The sequence below is a fragment of the Osmerus mordax genome, chromosome 11, assembly GCF_038355195.1.
Source record: "Osmerus mordax isolate fOsmMor3 chromosome 11, fOsmMor3.pri, whole genome shotgun sequence".
NCBI classification, from domain to species: Eukaryota; Metazoa; Chordata; class Actinopteri; order Osmeriformes; family Osmeridae; genus Osmerus; species Osmerus mordax.
In genome coordinates, this window is record NC_090060.1 from 5,020,867 (window position 1) to 5,042,762 (window position 21,896).

Consider the following 21,896-nt stretch of genomic DNA (forward strand, 5'->3'; position numbering starts at 1 on the left):
TGTGTGATTGTGTATGTAGGGTTGTGTAGTGTTGTGGCAGGGTCACACATCTAAATGACCCCCACTTGTGAAGTATGGCAGAACAGCGTTTTAGTACATGCCGCACATGTTGTGTCTCCCCTATTATTTTGTGTTTGTTACATGTATTGTGATAGTGAACTAAATCTACAAAAATGAAAATAAAGACGTTCATACAATTTAAATCTGAAATCCATAATGCACCCCATTCCGTTTCATCACTGTTGTCAGGAAAATATGTCTTGTCCACTTACAATAAATTTAATTTACTGTAGTCCACCCTATAATTGCATTTTACACTCAATAATGTTCCTGTTTTCCTTCGAGACTTTTGAGAGCAGAAAACTGGGCCAGTTTTTTTGCGAGCACTTTTACAAAACGAGTTGTGCAATTGACATTGTGTCAGCATTGTATTAGGTTGTTCATGTAGATGGCACATGGCTGGAGGGGCAGAGGGAGGGAGCACTTAAGTCTGATGTTGGATCTGTATGGATGATGCTGCCAGTAGAGCAGAGGAGCCCCTGTAAAGAGGTACGTCTCAGAGTATGGAGGGGCAGGGGAACGGTGGGGGTCATCAGTGAGGTTGTGGTGCCATCTAGAGGTTGAAAATGGTTCATTAGGTACCATTGCGCAACTTTATCGAATGCTTGTTTTTGATTGGTCAAATACAGCGTTTTATGGTCTTTTACTTCTGGATAGCAGACACTTACAGACTTTATTTTTTGCGGAAGCAATAAAAAATGTTTTTATATCCAGCAGCTAATTTTGATATCGCTCCAACAGCACAGATACAGCCAGATGAGCAGTGCTTATTGATAAGGCTGGCATAATAGTTGTGGATACTTTATGTTCAGTAGATCAGTGGATTTTGATATGTTAATGAATGCATACTACAGATAATCCATGTGGATGCACAGTAATCTCTAATAAAAAAGAAAATACCCATGCACATGGGGAGTCAGGTGGCTGAGCGGTGAGGGAGTCGGGCTAGTAACCTGAAGGTTGCCAGTTCGATTCCTGGCCGTGTCAATTGACATTGTGTCCTTGGGCAAGGCACTTCACCCTACATGCCTCGGGGGGAATGTCCCTGTACTTACTGTAAGTCGCTCTGGATAAGAGCGTCTGCTAAATGACTAAATGTAAATGCACACAAATTCCAATTAAGATGACACAGAAACCGGCTGTGTCACGAGCACAGGACTATTCACTGTTATGAAGAAAACTAGGACTATTCACTGTTATGAAGAAAACTAGGACTATTCACTGTTATGAAGAAAACTAGGACTATTCACTGTTATGAAGAAAACTAGGACTATTCACTGTTAAGAAGAAAACTAGGACTATTCACTGTCATGAAGAAAACTAGGACTATTCACTGTTATGAAGCTAATCAAGGAGTTATACGGGTGATTCCATTTTTGCTGCAAAACACACTACAGAGACAAATAATTATCCAAAAATGTTTAATAAAATTCTGATTGTATTGATATTGTTCCGTTGTATCTTAACATTTGTTTATTTAGTTTTTTTATCAAAGTGTCACTGTTACATTTAATAACAAACAGCAATGTATTAAGTTACCAGAATACTTTAAAACAAACACAGATGTTCTAGTGTCCATAGCTGTGTCTTGTCAGTTCTTAAAAAAACGTGGTACAATATGGTTGGTCCTCAGCAATATCAATCAAAGGTATTACAAAACCTATATGGAATGACAATAATGAGAAAATTCCAAGTAAAAGTAGAAATAACAGGAATTACAAATCCAGCATTGTGTTTCCATTTCAACATTCCCTTTATAATGAAAACACAGAAATCATTACATTCCCGTGGATATCCAAGGAATGCTGGGATAAAGTGGCTGAGTGCCCATAGAATTCCACATCAATGCTCCCCTTAGCTTACAAATGTCGCAAAAAACCTACAGAACATTGAAAAGCTGTAGAAATGTGTAAAAATGTAAGGGTCAAGATGCAATTGTCGATACCACAAGGTCTGCAAGCATTTAGTATTTTCTATCTGGCTAAGACATGACCGTGAAGGCAGGAGAAGGGTGAGTGTGGCTCTCAGAACAGATGTATGAGGAATGTTATTCTAGAATCGTTTTAAGACACAAAAATAGTGCAAAGTGCACTCGCATTTAAGTGGAACTGAGGAGCATCCTTCCTCCCTCCATCCTACCCTGTCCTCCTGTAGCAAGCCTCGTGGTAAGATGTAGCGTTGACCACGCTGAACATGTCCCGCCTCACAAACGACAGGAAGTTCCCCAGTGGGCACAGGGGCTGAGTGGGGTGGCGCTCGTGGGAGCGACAGAAGGCGGTCTGGAAGGTGACGTCCTCCCCGTTGTACAGCACCCGCAGGAACGCGTCCCTGTTCCCCTTCGCCTTCCGACCTTTGACCCCGCCAGCATCCTGGCGCTTCCGCTGTCCCGGCGCCGTCCCCGGACTCTTCCAGAGCTCAAACACCACCCTGGCTGCGAACCTGGGGAACCGCGCCTCCTCCAGCCCCAGGGCGCTCAGCAGCGGCGCCACGGTGACGTCGTGGGCCGACGACAGCGCGAACGCCTCCTCGCCGCCCGGCTGCGCCTTCCCGCCCGGCTCGCTGGCCCGGGCCATGCGCTCCAGTCTGCCGGCGGTGCGGTTGAGGTAAGGGTGCGCGGCCAGGACGGCGTAGCGCCGGTACAGCCCCACCCTCCTCCGGTCCGCCTCGTCCTCCAGCTGCTGCCTGCGGATGACGGCGAACTGGCCGAGCGTCAGGCAGCCGCCTCCGGGCACGCCGGGGTCGCCGCCGGTCGCGCAGGGGAAGGGCAGGCCGTGGCACAGGTGGCACAGCAGGGAGTCGATGGGGTTGGCGGCCCGGAGCTGGCGGGGGGGGAGGCCCAGCGTGCGGGCCATGTCGGCGTACGTCCGCTCCAGCTCGCCGTTGGCCACCCGTAAGCGGTACTGCCTCCGCTGCTCCTCCTCCAGGTAGCGGTTCCTCGCCGGGCAGTCGCAGGTCTGCCCGCAGAAGAGAGTGCTCCATTGGTGGCGGACGGTCAGCTTGGTCCAATCGAAATCCGGGAGGAGGCCGTAGAGGAGGGCCAGTCCGCTCTGGAGGGTGCGGCTCTTGCCCGTGGTCTCCACCCACACCTGGCGAGGCGACCAATCGGGGGGGAGAAGTTTGTGGCGCCTGTAGGCTTGGCGGAGGAGTTGGCCGTTGCGCAGGTGCTGCACCACTCCTGTGGGTGAGATGGTGATTGGTTCAGAGCATTTCCTGCTGAACTGTGACTGGTCACCACTATTTTTCCTTAGGGGCGGGGGATTGACCAGTAGCGGGTAAAAGTCAACTGACAAGCACAACACTACTTTACAAAAACTTGTGAAATGACCACAACCAATATTTTAGATAAATTGATCGTAAATTATGGAAGCTACAGGCTATATATGCTTACAAAAGCATAAGGTGACGAGAGATGGTGTGAGGTGCAATGTGATTGGCCGGTTGCCTACCTGTCTGGGTGAGCTCGCCCATCTCACAGGAGCTGTGGTTGGGGAGGCGGGGGACGGAGCCCAGGGTGGACTCCCAGGTGCCCCTCCCCCCCTGGCCCATGTGGCTGATGAAGGCAGACAGCAGGGGGTGGGAGGGTCTCCTGGAGGGGGGAGAGAGGTCAGAAGGTCAGGTAGACATAAATGACGAGGGGTCTTAAGGTTTTCATGGAAACGCCTTCAGACGTCGCTCGGCCAAGCAACACTGTATCGCATCGTAGTACCGTTGTCATGTGATGACCGTGCCATTACCATTAGTGTACTTGGTACACTCTGACATAAGAGCAACGCTCAATCAACCACGTGCAGGAGGCTGACCTGCAATGAGCCTGTTCTACCACTAGGTGGCTATCTAACCTAATACTGGAAGTGCAGGATTAGTAGGGAGCACCAGGGCTTGAAGGGTTAAATCTGGATCAGATTTACATTTACATTTAGTCATTTAGCAGACGCTCTTATCCAGAGCGACTTACAGTAAGTACAGGGACATTCCCCCGAGGCAAGTAGGGTGAAGTGCCTTGCCCAAGGACACAACGTCAGTTGGCATGACCGGGAATCGAACTTGCAACCTTCGGATTACTAGCCCGATTCCCTCACCGCTCAGCCATCTGACTCCCAGACTTGTGCAAAACACACACACACACACACAGACCCACAACACACACACCACAGCAGGGGAAGGACAGTCACTGATCTAATCGATTTAAAGATGATTGAGGATGACATTTTAATACATCAAATCTGGGAGCTTGAGCACAACTGAGGCAGATTAAAGATTAGGGATGGGCAGGGGTGACACACACACACACACACAAAAACAGAGACACACACACACATACATACAAATACAGACACACACACATGCACGCACACATTTATACACACATTAAGCAGCAAATCATATTTATTTGCCAACTCCAAAAGCGACACAGCATCCTACCAATCCTCTCATGGCTCTGCTCTCCCATGCAGCTCAAACACATGGTGGTCCCTCTTACCACGTCACACAATCTTTAATCCTTCCACCCCAAATCTCCCACATGTTTAATTCAACCCCTTCTGGAGGAGGGGCTCCCTGATTGGTTTATTAAATACAGAGAGCCAACTAGATGTGGCGCTTACATCTGTCTCAGAGGGAGAAGATAATAGAAGGAACTGTGTCTGGACTGGTACAGACCATTAGCCTAATCTGAACAGAAGTGGATTTAGGGAACAGCGATGGGTCAGATATGGGCCAGTATGAGGGATTGAGGTTTACGTTGTGTCAAAGGACCCCTGGCCACGCTTGGACAAAAGCCCAGAGCCACTGCAATCAGGAGGGAGCCAACGGCAGATTACGGAGCAATTACATGAATTAGGGATTATCGCGATTTCCACTGGCTGTTAGATGAGGTGAGACAATCTTCTGAGTGTGGGCGGTCGAGGGAGAATAAGGAATCAGGAGGGCAGGGAGAGGGAGAGAGAAAGAGACAGAGAACATATATCTGCGAGCAGCAATGGCGGAATCCTCAAAATACTGTAAAATTGGCATATTAGAGGGTTAAACTTAACCGCCGTCAAAGGAACCAATTAAGTATTATATGTCAAAATATGTGACCTCTTGTGTCCAGGTCTGGCTAGGACACATAAGTGCTTGAGATGGTTTGGTTGGTGTGTCAAACATTTTCAGCCATGTCACATATTCTGACGACAGCTAACGGTATCAAAATATGTGATACAACTCCTGACGGAGGAATCCAACAAGCAGAGAACAGTTGAGACGTGGCCTGATTTGACATAGGAGAAAGAGAGAAGCATATATCATGTATACATGAGAGAAAATAAGAGTAAAGGAGAAAAGGAGAGAATGGGAGTAAATGAGAGACAAAAGGCGAGAGCGAGACAGAAAGAGAGAGGGAGAAATAGAGAGAAATAGAGAGAAAATGAGAGAGTAAATGAGAGGGGGAGAGAGAGGGCTTAGGGATATAAGAGAATGGCTTCCAGCTGGAGACAAAAGCTCAACAAACTGCAGACAGAGAGAGGGGCTGGCAAGCTGGTGCCAACGATGGGAAGTCACGTGGCCTGAAAACACACACACACACACACTACCCTCAGGATCCTGTCTGGCACCCATATGCTCTTCCAGGTCCCCATAATTACACCCTGACAAAATAAAAACAGAGCAGGATTACACAGACCTTTAGAAACAGGCTTCAGCCCTCCATCTCTCTCCTAACACACACACACACCACAAAACCCTGCATCTTTTGCAGATGTGGCAAATGTAAGTCTTCTCTCTCTCTCTCTGTCTCTCTCTCTGTCTCTCTCTCTGTCTCTCTCTCTGTCTCTCTCTCTCTCTCTTTAGCATCGATCCATATCTGACACTCCTTCCCCCTTCAGTCTCATCTCACTTTCCTTCCAGCTCGGAGGAGGTGCGGAATGTTGGTGCTGGGAGCCAGATGGCATTGCATGCAGTCACACCAACCAGAGAAGAGGTGGGGGGGGGGGGGGGGGGGGCAGTGAGAAAGAAATGCAGAGAGAAATCTGAGTTAATACGCTTCACACTTAAGTCAGTAATACAAGTGACAAGTAGTCAAATGCCTCAAAAGTCCACAGTTCTTATCAGAAAATAAATACTGAGATTTACTGAGGTTAGTTAGTGAGGTTAGTATTTTCCAAGCATTCTATTAATTCCCCACAGATGTGTCCAAGCATGCCATGCATCATCGGATGCATCGACACCCTGCATTCAGGGTCACAGTAATAATGGACTTATCTAACACAAACAACTGTCTCCTAGAAGTGGATAGACGTGCCCCTCTTAATGCCAGGCTTAATACCCTGCACCAAGCTAAAGATCATCCCTGCACTGGTACCCCTTCACAGAGCCAGATGCACATGTAACAACCCAGTGTTGTGTTCTGCATGCGCCAGGCCGCCAATCCAAAACAAAAAGATCTGGGATTGGGGAATGTATTGACCATATGGTCAAAATCATAATTCCTTACCGTCTTTGGCACCAATCATGAAAGACAAGGGTCGTTTAAGCTCCATGCACTATGGAAACAGACAAACCTTCTCACACACACACCATAAGTGCACACATTTCTATGGATGGCTTAGTATGAAAAGTGCTGTCCCCATTCAGTTATGACATCTCACAACGGCCCAGTTCTTACATTGCACCTCTATAAATAGCTTCTATATCAGCCACTGGTGTCAGCCTGCTGAGAGACTGAGCAGAGACCAGCGAGAGAGAGGGAGGGGGAGAGAGAGAGAGAGAGACAGAGACAGAGACAGAGACAAAGAGAGATAATACAAAGAGAGAGAGAAAAAGAGAGAGAGAGCTCCACACTGGGGAAAGTTGAGAGGAGGAGAGGACCGACTGGAGAGAAGAGGAAAAGTGAATGTTAGACCAGGAAAAGATAAGAGGGTGTCAAAACGAAGATATCGTGTGTGTGTGTGTGTGTGTAGGAGCGCGTGTGATGCCATATCCATGCCAAGCAGTGACGGCTCCTCTTCTCCAAGGCTGCGCTCGAGGCTGGGGTGTTCATGAGAAAACAAACAGCAGACGTGTGTGCGTGCGGGTGGGTGCATCCATCTGCACCAGAGCACCACAGGACAGATGTAACCAAATGCACCAGTCACCACAATGACAAGCAGGCACACAGAGAGAGAGACAGAGAGAGAGAGAGAGAGAGAGAGAGGGGGGGGGGGGGGGGGGGGGGGAGAGAAGCATACAATGTGACATATGAACAGCAGAATGAGACGGAAGGAGACGAGAGAGAGAGCGATGATGTAGAGAGCTGAACACAGTTGTAGAGATGTGGGCTGGCTGTTGGAACAGGAAGCGCTGACTGAGGTGGAACCCGGGGCTGCCAGCCTGCGGCTAGGAGGCAGGAGACTGGGACACAGGGCTGCCTGGATACATCCTAATCATGGTACAGGGTGGGGGGCACTGGACATCACTGGAGGTTCTCTCAAAGAATGAGGAGAAGACGTTTTCTCCTTGTTCCAGACAGGACTGACTCAGTGCCACAGTTGCAACACACACACACACACTAATTACAGAGAGCAGATGCGACATCTCTGTTTTACCCCTTGAAGGAGCAGTAAATCTCTGTCTCACACACACACACACACACAAACACAATACTCTCCACTAATGACTACATAGCCAGAGGTAGCAAATTCAACCTCAGAACATCCTCCTCCTCCTCTTCTGTCTCACATTCTCTCCTGTTTATTTGATGTGTTTTTTTTACACAGTTGCTTCATGCTTGAAAGCCCAGAGAGAGAAGTAGCTACAGAAAAAGTTGCTGTGGAGAGAAAGAGAGGAAAGAGAGAGGAAAGGGAGAGGAAAGGGAGAGGAAAAAGAGAGGAAAGGGAGAGGAAAGGGAGAGGAAAGAGAGAGGAAAGGGAGAGGAAAGGGAGAGGAAAGGGAGAGGAAAGGGAGAGGAAAGGGAGAGGAAAGAGAGAGGAAAGAGAGAGGAAAGGGAGAGGAAAGGGAGAGGAAAGGGAGAGGAAAGGGAGAGTTAGAAACTAGGAGTGGGGGAGTAGAACAAAGGGGGGCTGTATCGAAAAAAACTTTCAAAACTGTAGTTTTTTTGTGTGGTTGAGGGGGGATGGAAAAAGTAAAATCTGCTAATTGCAGGCTTTTCTCTCAGCCTGCATTGCCTTCTGCTGTTCCACCCAGACATGCCTGTCTGAGTTGTTCATCTCACTGACAGGCCCATTTGTTTGCCTTTGGCTTGAGAGAGAAAGAGAGAGAGGCTTCACTTTAGAGCTCGTCTTAATGGGCGGCCATTTTGGATCCCCGTAGTGTGCGGTGGCTTTTAGGAACTTTTGAATCAGACCAGGCCAAATGGAAACTGTGGAGCCGGAGGGGAGAAGGCAGCATTGAACGTGTTGCTAGAAGCGAGGTATGGAGAGCTTCATTAGCTCGCTTAAGTGGGATTCTGAAGTGTGTGATGATAGGCTCATTTACAGGCTAATACATATGAACTCATTTGTAGCATCACTGATTAAATCAGGGGTCCCCAAACTACGGCCTACGGGCCGAATGCGGACCGCCAATGCATTTAGACTTCTTTTTTTTTCTACACTGATTAATGTGCATAAGTAAGTAAATGTTTTGATTTCAATAGCAATGAATATGAAAAAAGGTCATTACAATACTAATAATGCTCTTTTAATAGGCTATATATCCCTTGATATGTACAGATGTATTTACATTTAGTCATTTAGCAGACGCTCTTATCCAGAGCGACTTACAGTAAGTACAGGGACATTCTCCCCGAGGCAAGTAGGGTGAAGTGCCTTGCCCAAGGACACAACGTCAGTTGGCATGACCGGGAATCGAACTGGCAACCTTCGGATTACTAGCCCGCTTCCCTAACCGCTCAGCCACCTGACTCCCGTTGTATGGTGCATAACAAAATAATAAACTAATCTAGCATAATAAATACATTTAAAATCCTAATAACATCTCCACAATAATACTGGTAGTCACTCCGGCCCATGTAATCTTCTGTTACAGACCGACCCGGCCCCACATTAAAGAAAGGAAAATGATCTGGCCCTCGCAGAAAAAGGTTTGGGGACCCCTGGATGAAATGATGAAGTCTGTGAATGTGTGTGTGTGTGGTACCTGCTGGGGGACAGCGTACAGTCGATGGTGGGCCGCTTGGTTTTGGGGATGTAGTAGAGTGGATAGCGGTCGCCGTGGCGAATCATCACCTGGACGGCCAGTAACTTGTAGTCAGCTGGGCTGTGACCTGCGTGGACACCATCATCATCATCATCCTCTTTAGCATTACAAGCCAGAAATATACCAGCACCAATAACAATATAATGGTCAAATTAATCTTCTTGGGTGTGTTTCTAGGCCATGTGTATGGAAGCTACGTTGCGGTGGATTAGCCTGGAGTGGTTCTCTGAAATGATCATTCCCAATAGCAGCAGTAGCCTAAGCTGTCAGAGACCCTGGTAAGCTGCCTTCTCTAAAGCCCCCCCCCTCCTCCTCCAAGTGCTCATCTTGACTCCCTCACACTGCCTTCCCACCCTCTCACCCTCTCACCCTCTCTCCCTGTCTCCCTGTCTCTCTCTCCCTCTCTCCCTCTCTCCCTCTCTCCCTCACACTCACACACACACATCTGGGCCACAAGCGCCAATCCTTCCTGTAGCCCTGGGATGCCCTTTTGATGCTGGTGCTGACCCCTGCGTGAGTCTGTTCTCTCTCTCTCGCCCTCTCTCCCTCTCTCCCTCTCTCTCCCTCTCTCCCTCTCTCCCTCTCTCCCTCTCTCCCTCTCTCTCCCTCTCTCCCTCAAACACACACATCTGGGCCACAAGCGCCAATCCTCCCTGTAGCCCTGGGATGCCCTTTTGATGACTGCAGGGTTTATATTATAGGTCAGCATGTACAACAAGCCTTGGTCATGCGAAGCCCTGACCTGAAACTGAAATTCCACCCAGTGGGGGTGCAGGTGAGTGTGTGTATGTTTGTGTGTGTGTGCTCTCACCCTCCCAAGCTTGCTCTGTGTGGTTGGGGGTGTTGCAATAGCCGTAGGCCTCATGGACTGGGTCCAGCTCTGGTGGATCAGTGTGGGGGACAGGGATGATCCTCTTCCTGCTCTTCCCCTGGCCCTGAGCCTGGCCCTGGGCTCTCCCCTGAGCCTGGCCCTGGGCTCTCCCCTGAGCCTGGCCCTGGGCTCTCCCCTGAGCCTGGCCCTGGGCTCTCCCCTGGCTCTTCCCTGGGGCCTGGGGGCCCCGCTCCTCCCCCACAGGAGTGGTGGGCATCAGGTGCACTGGGGGGGAGGAAGGGAGAGACAGTTAGATGACATCATTTAAAGGATTACGTTGATGAGGTGCATAACATTGAAATAGATGGAAAGATAAAGCAAGAAAGATAAAGAATAAAGTAAGAGCGTGAAAAAAAGAAAGCGAGCAAGCGTGTGATTGAGAACAAGCACAAGAGGAATACGAGTGCAAATATGCAACACACACACTTTGCTCAACAGACTCTTTCTGTCCCCAGAACCTCTAAGGCAGTCCTTCTGTGTTCTCCTCAACCCAACTCATCTACATGTGAACAGAACTGTATCCAAAGACCCCTAACCAGCGCGCCATAGTGTTGCCACGGAGACCGCCGACCTTCTGACCCCCCAGGCCAGAGCGTCCAACAGGAGAGAGGGGGCCCTGGGAATAGGCTGAACCTTTTGGCAAAGCCCTGGGTAATATGTACTTCCAAAATCACACTTTACACACACACACACAGTTGAAATATATAGTCAACATGCAGACACAGACAGACAGACACACACACACACCACAGAAACACTGGTTATCCTAAAATCTGACGCCAGCCAATGAAGTAGGTAAATATTACAGCTCTCTGCAGAGAAAGAGAGAGCAGGGCGCCTTATCGTAAAAGGACGAGACTCTATTCATCGCTATGACAACCTCCAAATCAAACCTCTTTTCAACATACTAAAACGATAGGTCTACGCAATCCCAGAACCTCCACACTCTCTCTTTCTCTCTCTCTCTCTTTCTCTCAGCTCATAAAGTCAACAGTCTTGCCGAGAAGACTGGTTGTTTGGCATGGACAAGTAGCTGTGTGTTCAGCTGACAGTGTGTGTGTGTGTGTGTGTGTGTGTGTGTGTGTGTGTGTGTGTGTGTGTGTGTGTGTGTGTGTGGATGCAGAGTGGGAGGAGGCCTAGGGTCTCAGACTTCCTCTAATAAAATCTTTCCAGGGTTGTTTTTCCACCTCACCCGCTGACGCCGAGAACACTCCACTGTATCTCAACCAACACCAGCCACTTAACATGGAGTCAAGCTAACGTTTACCTCATGGACTCAGCTCGGCTAATAGCACACATTTTGGTTAGCCTCTCAACATATCTTATCAAACTAAATAGAAGCCACTTATTCTAGGATAACATGAACAAAGTCAAGCTTAAGCACATGGATGGTTAGGAACAAACTAAAAGACACACAGCAAGAGGTTCAAATCCAAATAAAACCTCCTGTACCTCCAAATAAAAGTTCCTTTTGTAATAGCAGACCCCACATTTCAATCAACGACAGAAGCTTTAGAAAGATTTAGGCTGAATGCCGGTTTAAAAGCCTTTGACATCTCAGCAGAGATGAGATCCTGGTTCCGGATAAGGCCGTGAACCTGTAGCCTGGATAAACTCACCGGATAGGAGGAGGAGGAGGAGGAGGAAGAGGATAGGGTGTGTGTGGACGAGGGAGAGCATTCTGCTTGCTTGCTTGGTGGCCAGAGAGCCAGCCGTACACTGGGGCTCACTCTCTCAACCTGGTCCCTACTGGGAACACACACACACACACGCCTGCGCAGATTCGCCAACACATCAGCTCCCAGCAGTGGACGCCTTCACAAAGGGGCTTTTATAATGGCCTGTATAACTCTATGCTGGAGCACGCACAGTCAAAACAAACACATGGCTCGCGCACACGCACACACAACCACCACAGCACAATAGTACACCCACAGGAACCACCCCAGGACACCAGCCTACAGCAGGAATTGCCATTTCGACCGACATCTCTACCAAGGCTGTATCCTTTAGCATGCACACAAGCCCACAGAGCCCAAGCAGTATGTGGGCCAACTCTATGCTAATGCTAAGGTAACCTAGTTAATAAGCATAAACAAGTGGGTTGCTCTCCCAAGACTGGGGGCCTTTATTCCGTTCTTTCTCCTCTCCCTCCTTTTCCCTTCATCTCCCACCTCCCTCCATCTCTCGTCTCTCCCTCCATCCCTTTTCCTCTCCTCCATCACCCTCTCAACCCAACTTCTTCCCCCTTTTTCTCTCTCTCCCCCCCCCCCTCCTCCGCTCTCTCTCTCTATCTATCTATCCCCCTCTCACTCCTCGTCTCCCTCTCTCTACTCCTCTCTCTCCATCCACACACAGACGCAGGCGGGGCGACCGGTGTTGCAGCAGGTAGTTGTGAGTGTGTGTTTTGGCTGAAGGTCCAGAAGGCCGAGCCAAAACAGCCCCGGTAATCCCCCCCCGTCTGCGACGACACCGTCTCTGCTGTGGTGAACAGCTGGTGAACACTCTTCCTCCTCCTTCCCTCCTGTTTTATATTTTTACATTTAGTGATTTTAGCAGACGCTCTTATCCAGAGCGACTTACAGTAAGTACAGGGACATTCCCCCCGAAGCAAGTAGGGTGAAGTGCCTTGCCCAAGGACACAACGTCATTTGGCACGGCCGGGAATCGAACTGGCAACCTTCAGATTACTAGCCCGATTCCCTAACCGCTCAGCCACCTGACTCCCTGACATTTTATATCTTCCTGCATCCTGCACCCCCCACCCACACACCACCTCCCTCACTCTCTCACCTCTCCTCTCACCCCACTTCCTCCTCTGCCTCCCACTCCTCTTGTTCCTTGCCCTCTCTGTTTCTGCCTTGCCTCCCCTCCCCTGCCGAGTGATAAACCATAGGGTCATTTTCAGACGGAGAAAGAGAGAAAGAGAAAGAAAGAGAGCGAGTGGGAGGGAGGGATGGAGAGGGGGAGAGAGAAACAGAAAAGGATGCACCTTCATAAGCAAAGCGGACTGCTAGGGGGCTAACCCCTCTATTAACCAGGAGCAGGTTACCATGATCCTCATCCCACTATGCACAGCGCTGCCTTAAACCTTGTGCTGCCTTCGGGTCACATGACCCAAAGGTTCATAACGAACCATCGTTGTGATTACCCAATTTTACCCAATACAAAAACAAATAAAAAACATTTTATTTTAACCTTCGCAATGTGGGGGGTCTGAGACAACCCAACGGTTAAAAGAAAATGCTTCACTTTGTTTTTGTATGCGGTAAAGTTGTTGCAATACGACGGTGGGTCACAATGACTGATGGCTCAGAATGACCCGAAGATAACACAAGGGTTAAGCGATCTGGCTAACACAACAACATCTAGGTTCACTACTGTAGCGCAATGCATGCTGCTAACAGCAAAGTACTGGCCAACCTAGCATACAGCTAAATCATGAAAATCAAGGCCCAAGAGAATGTTAAAAAGAAAATCATCACAATCATACACAGAGAACATTGAAGAGTAAAGACAAAAAATAATAAACAGGAGATATTTGTGTATTCCTCGGGTCTATTCCTGGACTGATACTCTATGGTCTGTCTGTGTGAATCATACAGACAGACCATACTACACTCTGCCCTCACCCAACACTGCAACACACTGCCCTCACCCAACACTGCAACACACTGCCCTCAACCAAACACTGCAACACTCTGCCCTCACCCAACACTGCTACACTGCCCTCACCCAACACAGCAACACACTGCCCTCACCCAACACTGCTACACTGCCCTCACCCAACACTGCTACACTCTGCCCTCACCCAACACTGCTACACTGCCCTCACCCAACACTGCCCTCACCCAACACTGCTACACTCTGCCCTCACCCAACACTGCAACACACTGCCTTAACCCAACACTGCTACATTCTGCCCTCACCCAACACTGCTACACTCTGCCCTCACCCAACACTGCTACACTCTACCCACACCCAACACTGCAACACTCTGCCCTCACCCAACACTGCTACACACTGCCTTAACCCAACACTGCTACACTCTGCCCTCACCCAACACTGCTACACACTGCCTTAACCCAACACTGCTACACTCTGCCCTCACCAAACACTGCTACACTCTGCCCTCACCAAACACTGCTACACTCTGCCCTCACCAAACACTGCTACACTCTGCCCTCACCCAACACTGCTACACACTGCCTTAACCCAACACTGCTACACACTGCCTTAACCCAACACTGCTACACTCTGCGCTCACCCAACACTGCTACACACTGCCTTAACCCAATGGGAGCTCTTTTACTTGGCTTCCCTCATTTTTATTTCAGAGTGGGTCCAGCCTGTCATCTCTCATTATTTCCCCCTTTCATCTCTCTCTGCTTTTGTCGTCTCAGATCCCCCTCTGCCGCTCAATTATTTTGTCCCAATCATTACCCTTTCATTACATCCATCTTTCACAGTGGATGGCTCTCCTTCTCGCTCTCTTCCTTTCTCCCCAAATCTAACCCTCATCCATCCATCACTCGTTCATCGTCATCATTATTCCCCTCATCCTGTTCTCCTCCCTTTATCTACTGCACCCTCGAGCACCACATCCGTCTCTCCTACAGGGTCTGTCCTTTCACCCTTTCATTCATTTTCCCTCCATCCCACCACCTCATCCCTGTTGTGTTTTCCTGCGTAGACTCCACCACGCTGTGGGAGGTCCCCTAGCTCGTACAACATTCTGGCAAGATCCGGGAGGTCCCAGGGGCTGGATGTGGTCAACCGGTCATGGTCAATCGTCAGAGCTCAGCATGGCTGTCATTTACTGGATAATACAATAACGTTTGGGAAGACAGGAACTTCATAGGGAGTTACTGGATTTCTCAGACGGGTTTTAGGTTGGGTCTCTGGTGTACACCATGGGTATCTGTGAAGCCCTTTATGACACTGCCCGTAAAAGGACCGGCCACAAGTATATAAGATAGGATTTGAAATGGGCCACGTGATCTTCTTATGTGCTATGCTGGATAGAGAGAATAATACAGAGAGAGACCGATCTTTGAACAGCTACACGATATGGGTTCTGCAAGATGGGAGAAAAAGCAGGTAACAAGAAAGAGAGCTATGGAAAAGAGACCGTAGGTAAGAGAGGGGAGCAGAGACAGGGGACAGAGAGGAGGCCATTTCTGGGCTTCTTGGTTACGCACGGAGAGGATCAGAGCTGACAGTCTGGTCACTAATGACAGCCACTTTGACACAGTGAGAGACAGAGTGAGAGAGAGACAGAGAGAGACAGAGAGAGACAGAGAGAGACAGAGACAGGGAGAGAGAGACAGGGAGAGAGAGAGAGAGAGAGAGAGAGAGAGAGAGAGAGAGAGAGAGAGAGAGAGAGAGAGAGAGAGAGAGAGAGAGAGAGAGAGAGAGAGAGAGATAGAGAGAGAGAGAGAGAGAGAGAGAGAGAGAAACTGGGTTGTAGGATGAAGAGTGGCTGAGTAATGTGATTAGGCTTGACACACACACACCCTGAGGTTAAATTCCATATAATCTTTTATTGCCCCATGTCTGCCAGGGTGGGAGATTAGAGGGTGAAAGCCGGGTATAATTTGGACAGCGTAGGATGAATAATGCTTAGACGAACAGGCTTCCCACCTCCAGTCAGCCAGACGGGTGAGGATAAAGTTGTTCAGCATCAGGTTGTTTAAACACAAACACACAAAACAGAATACACACAAAAAGAAGGCAACGCTCACCCAACACTGCTACACTCTTCCCTCACCCAACACTGCTACACTCTGCCCTCACCCAACACTGCTACACTCTGCCCTCACCCAACACTGCTACACTCTGCCCTCACCCAACACTGCTACACTCTGCCCTCACCCAACACTGCTACACTCTGCCCTCACCCAACACTGCTACACTCTGCCCTCACCCAACACTGCTACACTCTGCCCTCACCCAACACTGCTACACTCTGCCCTCATCCAACACTGCTACACTCTGCCCTCACCCAACACTGCTACACTCTGCCCTCACCCAACACTGCTACACTCTGCCCTCACCCAACACTGCTACACTCTGCCCTCACCCAACACTGCTACACTCTGCCCTCACCCAACACTGCTACACTCTGCCCTCATCCAACACTGCTACACTCTGCCCTCACCCAACACTGCTACACTCTGCCCTCATCCAACACTGCTACACTCTGCCCTCACCCAACACTGCTACACTCTGCCCTCATCCAACACTGCTACACTCTGCCCTCACCCAACACTGCTACACTCTGCCCTCATCCAACACTGCTACACTCTGCCCTCACCCAACACTGCTACACTCTGCCCTCACCCAACACTGCTACACTCTGCCCTCACCCAACACTGCTACACTCTGCCCTCACCCAACACTGCTACACTCTGCCCTCACCCAACACTGCTACACTCTGCCCTCACCCAACACTGCTACACTCTGCCCTCACCCAACACTGCTACACTCTGCCCTCATCCAACACTGCTACACTCTGCCCTCACCCAACACTGCTACACTCTGCCCTCATCCAACACTGCTACACACTGCCCTCACCCAACACTGCTACACACTGCACACTACAATGCACAAGCACAAACTCCACACACACACACACACACACAAGAGTGTTGGCACCTTGGAGAAGGTGAAAGGGACCGAGTGACGGAAACTAATGAGTGTGCACAATCTCAAACCGGTTCTTTGCGTTTCCGCAGCAAAAGCACTGGCACCCAGCGAGGACACCTGGTTCCAGAGCGGCACCAACTCTTAGCTGCTCCAAAACAGCTCCAACAGCATGGAGGTCAAATTTAAACAGTGGTCAGTGAAGGAGAAAAAAACCCTAACCGCTTGCGTTTTGATGCCAATGTAGGCTTGCAAAACCAAAAGCAACACGTGTACAGAACCACTGCAGGTCTCCATTGTTGTTGTGCCTGAAGTTGGCGCTAGCATTGCTGGGGAGGTGGAGACGTGTACAGTGATATAATGACGTCGCTCTCTAGCCTGTGGAAAAGCAAACCGGGTTCTTAGAAGGTACGCAAGTCGAACCAAGATGCAAACCGGCGCTAGCAACACCCCAGAAGCAGAACTTGAAGTTCGCATTGGTGGAAAAGGGTTAGCTGACAGCCCTGAGAAGATCCAGAGTTCATTGGTCAAGAGGGGAACTCAAGCTACGTGAGGAAACACCGAGAAACGTTTAGCATAGCTCAGTGCTAATGGGTTCTAGTGATCTGGAGTGTGAGTGTCAGAGGGAAAGAGAGTTAGAGAGAAAGAGAAACGGATATACTCTCATTAGGGTGAGGCACATTATTCTGTCCATAAAGAAGCTTTTCCTACTGAAAAATATTTGTAGGAAAGATCCAAGAGAGACAACAGAGTAATCATATTGATCCATTTTGATAGGACTTTCATCTGGAATATTTTCAGAACAGTTAAGCCTGCGTTCGTGAGCACTCATCATTCTACAATGCATCAAGCTCCAGCTGGAGAGCATGTCTGGATCCGAGAGCTTGGCCGATGCGAGCATCGATATCTGACCCTGAGTATATCCCTCAACAACACAGCAGAACTAAATTGAACAGACGGAATGAGCCTTTAATGACTTATCCACCCCACCAGCCATGCAGGGAGAAGGACTCAACGTATGAACTAGAGCAGCTTCCTTGAATTGTGTTCATTCGCTACAAGGTCACCATGTCTTGGGACAATGACAAAGAGATGGTGTCGCCTATGAAGGCCCACGGAAGACAGAGGCGAGCCCTTTGCAGACAAATACCAAAGTGGCAAACATGTTCCAACCAGACACAACAGTAGCCCACAAGGGAATTTGTAGTCATTGTGTTTGGTGTTCATGCCTGATGGTTCACATTGTCACACTGCAGATCTTTTTTGTAGGAGGAACTGTGGCATTTATGAGGGGAGCATTCAGTATCGGCCCACACAGTGACAGGGAGAGAGGCAGAGAGAGAGAGAGACAGAGAGAGAGAGAGACAGAGAGAGAGAGAGAGAGAGAGAGGCAGAGAGAACCAGGAGTGGGGGAGTAGGACAAAGGGGGGCTGTATCAAAAGTTTTACATAACTTTCAAAACATTTGTGTGTTTTTATGTGTGTGTGTGTGTGTGTGTGTGTGGGGGGGGGGGGGGGACTATAAAAAGTCAAGCTAATTGCAGGTTGTTCCCTCAGCCTGCATTGCCTTCAGAGATGTACAGAGTGAGACTTACAGAACTGGACACTGAGGCTGACTATGGCCAGCACCGCTGCCACCAGCACCAGCAGGATGAAGCGGTTCCGAGCCAGCATTCTGTCATGTGATTGGTACACGTCCCTGTCCTTCAGCCATCGACACCTTGGCCTCTCCCTGCCATCCAGACACACTGGGAAAAAATGGAATGAAGACATGGCCATTTAACCACACAGACACAATGTGTTTTGCTGAGCACTTATACAAGGGCATTTCTATTTAGTCTTACTCAAGAACATAGTGAACATGGGGCCTAAGTCAACATGTAAAGACTGCAGCACAACCACATATCTAAATCAAATCAACAATTATGTAACTAAGCCTGTGTGCAAATAATAGCTGTCTTAGACTTATCTGCAAGTTATATTGGGCCTTTTGTACAGTTGCTAACACTGACTAAAAGAATGCCGCGTAGTAACTAGATGGCAATGGTTGTAAAGGCCTAAACTGTAGCCACACGTAGACAGAAAGGCAGCACTGTCTGGAAGTAGAGTCTGTACCAGTGTGCAACACTCAACTATAAATCTACTTTTTCATGAAGCCATATAAAAGAGCATGATGGAAAAGTAATGGTCTGCTGTCAAAAGCATCACATTTATTTAAGTTACACACAACCAAACCCTGCCATTACACTGGCTAAAAATACTGACGGATGGCTGAATCAAACCAGATACACTGTCGCACTCATACCCCTGTCTTCCTCACGCCTCTTTCCAAAATAGACACTACAGTATCGATGGCACTTCGCTATAACTCAACGAATGAGAAATTACCGTTCAGATAAGTAGCTCTAGCCCCCTAGTTGCTGGACACATCTAAGTCATGCATTGCCTTTCAGTGTTCCTCTAGTTCACAGACAGTGGCACTGCTGACACAACCTTTGCTAATTCAACTAATGTAGAATAGTTACAGTAGTTAGAAACATTAGTACTAACGCTAGTCATCATGGCATGGCTAAACAAGAGCCAGAAAGGTGACTGATTGTTATAGTCTACTGCACTGCAGGCAAGTTTACAAACTGATTAGCTAGCAATGCATTGTGTACTGTAAACAAAACAAATCCACAAATATGATTTCGAAACAAAGTCTAAGTATGTTTAGGATATCCAGCTAATTTTAGTCTCTGAACCAATAATCGGGATGAAAATGTGCTTGCTACTAGTAGTAGTAGAGGCAGCAAGCTAATCTCGGCTCTAGCTAGCTACCCACACAGACAGTATTGCTTACAGTACTGACTGGAAAGCGTTTTAGGCTGCTGTTTCTAGCTCGTCGCTAGCTGTATAGCCTACGTCTCGCAGTGACTGTCTACAAGCTACATAACTAGCTAGTTAGCTATACTACAACTGATAATGAATTAAATAACCAAAATATACACAGCTACTGAATTATACACAGAATGGACGGCAGCAATTTAGCAAAACTTGTTGCTGAATGGTGTCCGTTCTGCAGACTTGCACCTTATCGTGCGCTAACTAGCTAACGAAGGGAACAACACTAAGTCTACCTTCAATATCAAAAACAAAACAAAAATATCAGAATTCATGTCCATATTAAAGCAAGTGTGCATGCATGACCTCAAAGCAAAACGGCCAATGCGTGTTCTTAAGATGGTCTTTTATCTGATCATATCTTACCCAGTGGGGTTGAGCCACGAAACAGGGCAATTGAATCCACCGCCGTGTTGAACTATTTACGGTGAGAACTGAACTGGCCATAAACCGGCTGCTACTCTATCTGATGAAAAGCATCACCTATCTGGTTCCTCGATAGTTCATGCGCCCACTCTCACAGTCGCCTCCTCCCGGTAGTTCCCAGGCACAGCGCACATTCTAGGCTGTTGTGAAACTGCTGCTGATTCAATAGAGATGGAAACGTTTATCACACGTATTGTCATGCATACTGGTCTTTGGACTGGCGTCGTGCAGTGCCAAGCAAGAAGACGAGCAAATTAAACGTCCAAGCATCTTGGAGTATTCTTTGGTAGTCTGTAATCTCCCATACATCTTCATTGACCACACTGGCATCTAGTGGACAGCATCTGAAACGCATATTTGTGAAGAAAGAGAATAGAAGACCTGAACAGCATGTTTTTCCCAAAGATAAATTGATCATACATGGAGCATAACAAAATGATTTCAATTTGAAACGTGAGCAATTCAACGTGTAATCTATAATGTAATGGATAGTGAGTTCGATTTTAAGGGGGGAATTTCTAGAAAGTGATCTGAAAACCCATTTTCTAACCCCATCCTTTTTTATAATCAACCTGATATAGCCTATAAATCGTCACTTGGGGGCAGTACAGTTAGCCTTTCCTATGCTGTGAAAGGACTGATAATACACAGTATCAAATGGGCTCAAATGAAATTTATAAACAGACTACTGTCCATCACAATGTAGACAGAACCAAAGAAATGACGGCTACCTTTTTATATTGTTTGAATATTAAGTTGTTTATCCTCAGTGTAAGTTTTTTATAAGCTGGGCTTCATTTTGTCTCATGAATTCAAAAGCAGGAATGATTATTAGGCAGGGTGGTGCAATCGGTACAAGAGATACACTGATCGGTACAATGCTCACTCATTTGTGCTAATAAATAAATAATTGAATAGTATTGAGAAAGAGAGAGAGAGTAAGAGAGAGAGTATGAGAGAGAGAGAGAGAGAGAGAGAGAGAGAGAGAGAGAGAGAGAGAGAGAGAGAGAGAGAGAGAGAGAGAGAGAGTATAATCATGAAAGTGTGACCAAGCAAATGAAGTAGAGGGTTTAGTTTGAGGACACTGAGGATGATCATCAGTGCCAGTTCTCTGTCCTCCTGTGCAACTATTCCTGACTACTCTCATGCAGCATTCCTGCAGTCTGCTCATGTGGTTGGCATGTGCTGCCAATGCTAATTGATACACACCCTGTGTGTATCAACACACACACAGCATGTAGATTCCACCACACTTTTATTTTTCATGTGAGTGGCAATTTAATAAAAGCTAACGTTTTGTATTGCTCACTAAATGACATTACATTTCACGTTTGCAAAAGACTAGTCATTGATCCATTTTGATGGATGCCATTTTGTTCTGACATTTTCCATACCATTTGTGTTCAATACCATATCTAGAGTCAAAGGGTCACTTTTAAATGATTTTTTCATTTTCACAACAACTCCACTCACTTCAAAAAAACATGTGAACTATTAAAACGTCATTGAAGATGACATACAGATGAATCAGCATTTTTTTTTTTTTTAAGACTCAAGATGGCTCATGCATGGAACCATTCTATTGTAATTTAGAGCATTAAGATTGTGGTCTGATTTGGTGTGGTTGGGGCCCCGTCTGGATGAAGATAGGGACCTACCAACTTCAGCCCCTCTGAGACCTCCTCAAGATAGCAGCCACCAGTGGGTCTCTGTCTCTGCTCAGGCCAGGGTACAGAGTGCAGCAAGCAGGCCTCTGATTATTGATGATTGAATCAGGCGTTCCAGGGGAGGCTCTCAGACCACGGCAATGTGTCTGGCATTCCAGGGACTATTCCTGCAGT

The 21,896-nt window shown here is 47.9% G+C and overlaps 1 protein-coding gene across 2 annotated transcripts; it reads right to left on the reverse strand.

The window, feature by feature from the left end:
* Positions 1–1,480: 1,480 nt before the first annotated feature.
* pxylp1 (2-phosphoxylose phosphatase 1) lies at positions 1,481–20,096 on the reverse strand. 2 transcript variants are annotated; one of them, XM_067246464.1, is made up of 6 exons: positions 19,996–20,096; positions 18,342–18,494; positions 10,043–10,327; positions 9,172–9,298; positions 3,507–3,646; positions 1,481–3,235 (listed from the first exon to the last, which is right to left on the reverse strand). In XM_067246464.1, the coding sequence occupies exons 2-6, from the start codon at positions 18,418–18,420 to the stop codon at positions 2,196–2,198; spliced, it is 1,671 nt and encodes a 556-aa protein (XP_067102565.1). In that variant the 5' UTR covers positions 18,421–18,494; positions 19,996–20,096; the 3' UTR covers positions 1,481–2,195. The 2 variants fall into 2 exon arrangements, with proteins under 2 accessions (XP_067102565.1, XP_067102566.1); XM_067246465.1 differs by lacking the exons at positions 18,342–18,494; positions 19,996–20,096 and adding an exon at positions 11,722–11,792.
* Positions 20,097–21,896: the final 1,800 nt, after the last annotated feature.